Source organism: Ranitomeya imitator, chromosome 4 (genome assembly GCF_032444005.1).
Source record: "Ranitomeya imitator isolate aRanImi1 chromosome 4, aRanImi1.pri, whole genome shotgun sequence".
In the NCBI taxonomy this organism is placed as follows: Eukaryota; Metazoa; Chordata; class Amphibia; order Anura; family Dendrobatidae; genus Ranitomeya; species Ranitomeya imitator.
Window position 1 is genome coordinate 210,440,593 of NC_091285.1, and position 8,072 is coordinate 210,448,664.

The window sequence follows — 8,072 nt, forward strand, 5'->3', positions numbered from 1 at the left end:
AAATTGCGAAATTTTCAAAATTTTCGCCAAATTTCCGTTTTTATCACAAATAAACGCAGAATTTATTGACCTAAATTTACCACTAACATGAAGCCCAATATGTCACGAAAAAACAATCTCAGAACCGCTAGGATCCGTTGAAGCGTTCCTGAGTTATTACCTCATAAAGGGACACTGGTCAGAATTGCAAAAAACGGCAAGGTCTTTAAGGTCAAAATAGGCTGGGTCATGAAGGGGTTAAGGGGTGCAGTTTTTAGAATAGTGTCACTTTTGGGCATTTTAAGCCATATAGACCCCTGAAACTGACTTAAAATGTTAGGTGGTCCCAAAACAAATTGTTTTGTAAATTTTATTGTAAAAATGAGAAATCGCTGGTCAACTTTTAACTCTTAACTTCCTAACAAAAAAAAATGTTTCCAAAATTGTGCTGATGTAAAGTAGACATGTGGGAAATGTTATTTATTATCTATTTTGTGTCACATAACTCTCTGGTTTAACAGAATAAAAATTCAAAATAAATGAAAAGCTATTTTCTGTCCACCTACTTTTGGACATGTATATATGTGTGTCATAATTTTTGTACCTAATGCGGGTGGTGGTTCTTACCTTGCGGGCTTACATTCTACAGGACAATGAGGAAGGGGACAGTGTGTTAGCGGGAGCGCTGGTTTTGGTGGTGCTGGGGTGACAGCGTGTTCATTTCAGGTTTAAAGCCTTCTCGAAGAGATGGTTTTCAAGTTCTGTCTTAAAATTCCAAATTTGGTGTATGTGTTGGGTACAGAATTCCAGAGGATTGGGGGGGGATACTTGGGAGAAGTCTTGCGAGGCGATTGGCTGAGGAGTGTATATGTGGAGGAGAGGAGGTGGTCTTTAGAGGATCGGAGGTTACATGGTTGACGATATCAGGAGATTCATTCAGAGATATACGGATGAGAGATTATGGACTGCATTTTAGGTCAGGGTTGGTTATTTTAAATTGGATAAGTTGTGGAATTGGGAGCCTATTAAGGGATTTGCTGAGTAAAGGTACCGTCACATTAAGCGACGCTGCAGCGATCTAGACAACGATCCCGATCGCTGCAGCGTCGCTGTTTGGCCGCTGGAGAGCTGTCGCACAGACAGCTCTCCAGCAACCAACGATCTCGAAGTCCCCGGGTAACCAGGGTAAACATCGGGTTACTAAGCGCAGGGCCGCACTTAGTAACCCGATATTTACCCTGGTTACCATTGTAAAAGTAAAAAAAAAAAAAACACTACATACTTACATTCCTGTCGCGTCCCCCGGCATCAGCTTCCCTGCTCTGTGTAAGCGCGCTGGCCGGAAAGCAGAGCGGTGACGTCACCGCTGTGCTTTGCTTTACGGCCGGCCGGCGCTGACACTGGGGGACGCAGGGAAGCTGACGCTGAGGGACGTGACAGCAATGTAAGTATGTAGTGTTTTGTTTTTTTTTACATTTACAATGGTAACCAGGGTAAACATCGGGTTACTAAGCGCGGCCCTGCGCTTAGTAACCCGATGTTGACCCTGATTACCAGTGAAGACATCGCTGAATCGGCGTCACACACGCCGATTCAGCGATGTCAGCGGGAGATCCAGCGACGAAATAAAGTCCTGGACTTTCCCCAGCGACCAACGATCTCCCAGCAGGGGCCTGATCGTTGGTCGCTGTCACACATAACGATTTCGTTAACGATATCGTTGCTACGTCACAAAAAGCAACGATATCGTTAACGATATCGTTATGTGTGACGGTACCTTAATGGGGAGGAGAGGTGGATTAGTCATGCAGAAGAACTAAAGATGGACTGGATAGGCGAGAGTTAGCTGGAAGGCCACAGAGGAGGATTAAGAGCTCATGTTTCATTACAGAAGATGGCTTCTTAACCCCTTTCTGAGATCGGACGTACTATCCCGTCCATGTGGGGTGGGCCCCTATGACCATGGACGGGATAGTACGTCCAGCGCGATCGGCGGCGCTCACGGGGGGAGCGCCGCCGATCGCGGCCGGGTGTCAGCTGCCTATCGCAGCTGACATCCGGCACTATGTGCCAGGAGCGGTCACGGACCGCCCCCGGCACATTAACCACTGGCACACCACGATCAAAGATGATCGCGATGTGCCGGCGGTGCAGGGAAGCATCGCGCAGGGAGGGGGATCCCTGCGGGCTTCCCTGAGCCCCCCACAGCAACGCGATGTGATCGCGTTGCTGCGAGGGTCTTACCTCCCTCTCTGCCTGTTCCAGACCCGGATCCAAGATGGCCGCGGATCCGGGTCCTGCAGGGAGGGAGGTGGCTTCACAGAGCCTGCTCAGAGCAGGCACTGTGAAGGCTGCAGCGCTGCATGTCAGATCAGTGATCTGACAGAGTGCTGTGCAAACTGTCAGATCACCAATCTGTGATGTCCCCCCCTGGAACAAAGTAAAAAAGTAAAAAAAAATTTTTCAAATGTATAAAAAAAAAATATTCCAAAATAATGAAAAAAAAAAAATTATTCCCATAAATACATTTCTTTATCTAAATAAAAAAAACAAAACAATAAAAGTACACATATTTAGTATCGCCGCGTCCGTAACGGCCCGACCTATAAAACTGGCCCACTAGTTAACCCCTTCAGTAAACACCGTAAGAAAAAAAAAAAAGAGGCAAAAAACAACGCTTTATTATCATACCGCCGAACAAAAAGTGGAATAACACGCGATCAAAAAGACAGATATAAATAACCATGGTACCGCTGAAATCGTCATCTTGTCCCGCAAAAAACGAGCCGCCATACAGCATCATCAGCAAAAAAATAAAAAAGTTATAGTCCTGAGAATAAAGCGATGCAAAAATAATTATTTTTTCTATAAAATCGTTATCGTATAAAAGCGCCAAAACATAAAAAAATGATATAAATGAGGTGTCGCTGTAATCGTACTGACCCGAAGAATAAAACTGCTTTATCAATTTTACCAAACACGGAACGGTATAAACGCCTCCCCCAAAAGAAATTCATGAATAGCTGGTTTTTGGTCATTCTGCCTCACAAAAATCGGAATAAAAAGCGATCAAAAAATGTCACGTGCCCGAAAATGTTACCAATAAAAATGTCAACTCGTCCCGCAAAAAACAAGACCTCACATGACTCTGTGGACCAAAATATGGAAAAATTATAGCTCTCAAAATGTGGTAACGCAAAAAATATTTTTTGCAATAAGAAGCGTCTTTCAGTGTGTGACGGCTGCCAATCATAAAAATCCGCTAAATAACCCACTATAAAAGTAAATCAAACCCCCCTTCATCACCCCCTTAGTTAGGGAAAAATTAAAAAAATGTATTTATTTCCATTTTCCCATTAGGGCTAGGGTTAGGGCTAGGGCTAGAGTTAGGGCTACAGTTTGGGTTGGGGCTAAAGTTAGGGTTCGGGTTGGGGCTAAAGTTACAGTTAGGGTTTAGATTACATTTACAGTTGGGAATAGGTTTGGGATTAGGGTTAGGGGTGTGTCAGGGTTAGAGGTGTGGTTAGGGTTACTGTTGGGATTAGGGTTAGGGATGTGTTTGGATTAGGGTTTCGGTTATAATTGTGGGGTTTCCACTGTTTAGGCACATCTGGGGCTCTCCAAACGCGACATGGCGTCCGATCTCAACTCCAGCCAATTCTACGTTGAAAAAGTAAAACAGTGCTTCTTCCCTTCCGAGCTCTCCCGTGTGCCCAAACAGGGGTTTACCCCAACATATGGGGTATCAGCGTACTCAGGACAAATAGGACAACAACGTTTGGGGTCCAATTTCTCCTGTTACCCTTGGGAAAATACAAAACTGGGGGCTAAAAAATATTTTTTGTGGGAAAAAAAAGATTTTTTATTTTCACGGCTCTGCGTTATAAACTGTAGTGAAACACTTGGGGGTTCAAAGTTCTCACAACACATCTAGATTAGTTCCTGGGGGGTCTAGTTTCCAATATGGGGTCACTTGTGGGGGGTTTCTACTGTTTAGTTACATTAGGGGTTCTGCAAACGCAATGTGACGTCTGCAGACCATTCCATCTAAGTCTGCATTCAAAATGGAGCTCCTTCCCTTCCGAGCCCTCCCATGCGCCCAAACAGTGGTCCCCCCCCACATATGGGTTATCAGCGCACTCAGGACAAATTGGACAACAAATTGTGGGGTCGAATTTCTCCTGTTACCCTCGGGAAAATACAAAACTGGGGGCTAAAAAATAATTTTTGTGGGAAAAAGATTTTTTATTTTTACGGCTCTCCATTATAAACTTCTGTGAAGCCCTTGGTGGGTCAAAGCGCTCAGCACACATCTAGATAAGTTCCTTAGGGGGTCTACTTTCCAAAATGGTGTCACTTGTGGGGGGTTTCTACTGTTTAGGTACATTAGGGGCTCTGCAAACGCAATGTGACACCTGCAGACCATTCCATCCAAGTCTGCATTCAAATGGCACTCCTTCCCTTCCGAGCCCTCCCATGTGCCCAAACAGTGGTTCCCCCCACATATGGTGTATCATCGCACTCAGGACAAATTGGGCAACAAATTTTGGGGTCCAATTTCTCCTGTTACCCTCGGGAAAATACAAAACTGGGGGCTAAAAAAAATAATTTTTGTGGGAAAAAATTTTTGTTTTATTTTTACGGCTCTGCATTATAAACTTCTGTGAAGCACTTGGTGGGTCAAAGTGCTCACCACACCTCTAGATAAGTTCCTTAGGGGGTCTACTTTCCAAAATGGTGTCACTTGTAGGGGGGTTTCAATGTTTAGGCACATCAGTGGCTCTCCAAACGAAACATGGCGTCCCATCTCAATTCCTGTCAATTTTGCATTGAAAAGTCAAATGGCGCTCCTTCGCTTCCGAGCTCTGCCATGCGCCCAAACAGTGGTTTACCCCCACATATGGGCTATCAGCGTACTCAGGACAAATTGTACAACAATGTTTGGGGTCCATTTTCTCCTGTTACCCTTGGTAAAATAAAACAAATTGGAGCTGAATTAAATTTTTTGTGAAAAAAAAGTTAAATGTTCATTTTTATTTAAACATTCAAAAAATTCCTGTGAAGCACCAGAAGGGTTAATAAACTTCTTGAATATGGTTTTGAGCACCTTGAGGGGTGTAGTTTTTAGAATGGTGTCACACTTGGGTATTTTCTATCATATAGACCCCTCAAAATGACTTCAAATGAGATGTGGTCCCTAAAAAAAAATGGTGTTGTAGAAATGAGAAATTGCTGGTCAACTTTTAACCCTTATAACTCCCTAACAGAAAAAAATTTTGGTTCCAAAATTGTGCTGATGTAAAGTAGACATGTGGGAAATGTTACTTATTAAGTATTTTTTGTGACATATCTCTGTGATTTAATTGCATAAAAATTCAAAGTTGGAAAATTGCGAAATTTTCATAATTTTCGCCAAATTTCCGTTTTTTTCACAAATAAACACAGGTACTATCAAAGAATTTTTACCATTGTCATGAAGTACAATATGTCACGAGAAAACAATGTTAGAATCACTGGGATCCGTTGAAGCGTTCCAGAGTTATAACCTCATAAAGGGACAGTGGTCAGAATTGTAAAAATTGGCCCGGTCAGTAACGTGCAAACCACCCTTGGGGGTAAAGGGGTTAAGGTGCCAGAATAGCAGCGCTTTACAGTTTGTACACATTATCATCGCTGTCCCCAATGGGGCTCACAATCTAAATTCCCTATCCGTATGTCTTTGTAATTTTGAGAGGAAACCGGAGAACATACAAACTCCTTGCAGATGTTCTCCGTGTTGTCCTATGTTGGACTGTCGTTTGTTTGCTACATGTGCAAGGCCACAAACTTCATGTAATCTAGCAGTTGAGTTCACAGTAAACTTGATATTCATAGGTTATTAATTTTGGGATAAGTTCTGTGTAGTCTAATGCTACATTTCTACTTATGGTTCAGTAATTCTATTTTTTTTTTTTTTTTTTGACAGGCTGGTATTGGGGCCACATGACGGTCAACGAAGCCAAGGAGAAATTGCAAGATGCTTCTGAAGGCACTTTTCTGGTTCGAGACAGTTCTCATACAGATTACCTCTTGACTATCTCTGTGAAGACTTCAGCAGGACCAACAAATCTGCGCATTGAGTATAGAGAGGGGAAGTTCAGGTTGGACTCTGTCGTATGTATACGCTCCAGACTAAAGCAATTTGATAGCGTCGTCCATCTTATTGAGTATTATGTTCTTCTATCCAAAAACAAGAAAATGGATGCTGAGACACTTCCCAACAGAACAGTGCACCTTTGGCTAGTAAAGCCACTTTACACATCTACCCCATCCTTGCAGCACCTTTGCAGAATGGCTGTTAACAAATGCACAAACAAAATCCATGAACTCCCATTACCCACCAGATTGAAGGAATACATAACAGAATACCGCTACCACGTGTAAATTATTTTTAGTCACAGCTGCGGCATGGGAAATAATATTGTAACTTCCAAATCCAGTGAAATCAGTGGCCAATTCCAAGAAGTTTATCACGTCACTTCATTTCAAACTTTTAGTCATAAGACTAGGAGGTCTTGGATCATTTTTGCTGTATCTTTCTCCACACCTTAGTGATATATTGTGATTCACTATAATGCAAAATGTTCGTCTAGTTCCAAGGGTTAACTTTTTTTTTTTTTTTTGTCCATCTAACGACTTTAGAGTAACTTCCACCTTAATCTAAATCAATAGTACACATGAAAATAAGCAATTCTAGAGAAATCCTGCATCTTCTGGATTGATGTTTGCCCTTTATTTCATGGGTAAAATCTGTGCTCGATGACTACAGGTTTTCCAATAACTTGGGTAGGCAAGTTGGTGCTTATTAAATTCTATTGGGAGGAGCTAGAGGCATTATGCTGCAAGTTCTCCTCAAATGACCGTTGCAGTTCTTCATAGAACTTCACAAGCACCAACTGCCCTGTATCTTAGGAACTGTAGACAGTTTACATTTCAATTCAGAATTTTTGAGAATGAATAAGACCAGAAGAAAGAAGCAGATTTCTCTAATTAAAATATATGCAATTATTTTTATTTTCTCCTTCAAGCGCTACTGATTTATGGAAAAAAAAAATTAAAATAGCAGTAACTTTTCCGGCCTCCTTTCTTTTTCTGTGGTATGTGTTTAAGATCTAAATGTGTTAAGATCGAATTACTCGTATACAGATGTCTTTGCTGGAGACAAACTGACTATCCTGTTGAAAACAGAGGATGTCTAGAAACAAACCTGTCAGACATGAATCAACTTGTCTTTCTCTGACTGCTTACAGCGGGGAAGGGGATGAGCTTGGTGGTCAAGCCATACTCCATCTCAACATGCAGTACAAAGCTGAGAACTTGAATATTTAGTTGGTTAAAAGAAATCCGTCAGCAGGTTTTTTGCTATTTAATTTGAAAGCGGACTTGGTCTGATGCACTGCAGTTGGGTTAGGCTGTGTAAATCTGCCCTCTCTATTGATTGACAAAGCTCAGCATTCTAACCACTCCTCTACAGTGGATAAAACCGATTCTATCAAAACTTTGCTAATTAGTCCAGTGATACATCATTTGAAATAGGTTCTCTTGCCTTACATTATGCTGCTGCAAGATTAAATGGCAGAAACCTGCAGTAGTTCCTTTTTTTTTTTTTTTTATAAAGCAAATACTAAACAGTAACTTTACTCTTGCAGAACTGAACGGTGTATGTTTATTCATTTTACTTTAGCAATGTGGTCCTGGCCTGCATATAAGATTCCACTGGAATGTGTTCTACACAAATATGATGGAAATGCAGACCTTTTGTTAAAATCAATATTTATATTGTAGCAGTATTGAAAGTAATTGGCACTCTCCAGGATCTATTTAGTGTTTTTTTGTTTTTTGTTTTTTCAAGCCTTCCCAGTATTTAAAAAAAAATAAATAACAATTATGTTATAGTATGATGTGAAAGGCATATACCATATTTGTTCTGCACAGTGAAACTTCTTTGCAGACTAGAAAATTGTCAGATTTGGCAAACCATATGGTGGGGTTCCCTCTTCAGAAGGAATGCTGGAGCACTTCTGTCACTGCATCTAAATCCAGGTGCATGATGG

General features: G+C 41.6%; 1 protein-coding gene across 2 annotated transcripts in view; it reads left to right on the top strand.

The window, feature by feature from the left end:
• Positions 1-7,091, top strand: part of SOCS2 (suppressor of cytokine signaling 2) — a 58,698-nt gene extending 51,607 nt beyond the window's left edge. For both annotated transcript variants that reach the window (XM_069764354.1, XM_069764352.1), the window contains exon 3: positions 5,945-7,091. In XM_069764354.1, the coding sequence (XP_069620455.1) occupies positions 5,945-6,402 (458 nt within the window). In that variant the 3' untranslated portion in view covers positions 6,403-7,091. The remainder of the gene's footprint in view (positions 1-5,944) is intronic.
• Positions 7,092-8,072: the final 981 nt, after the last annotated feature.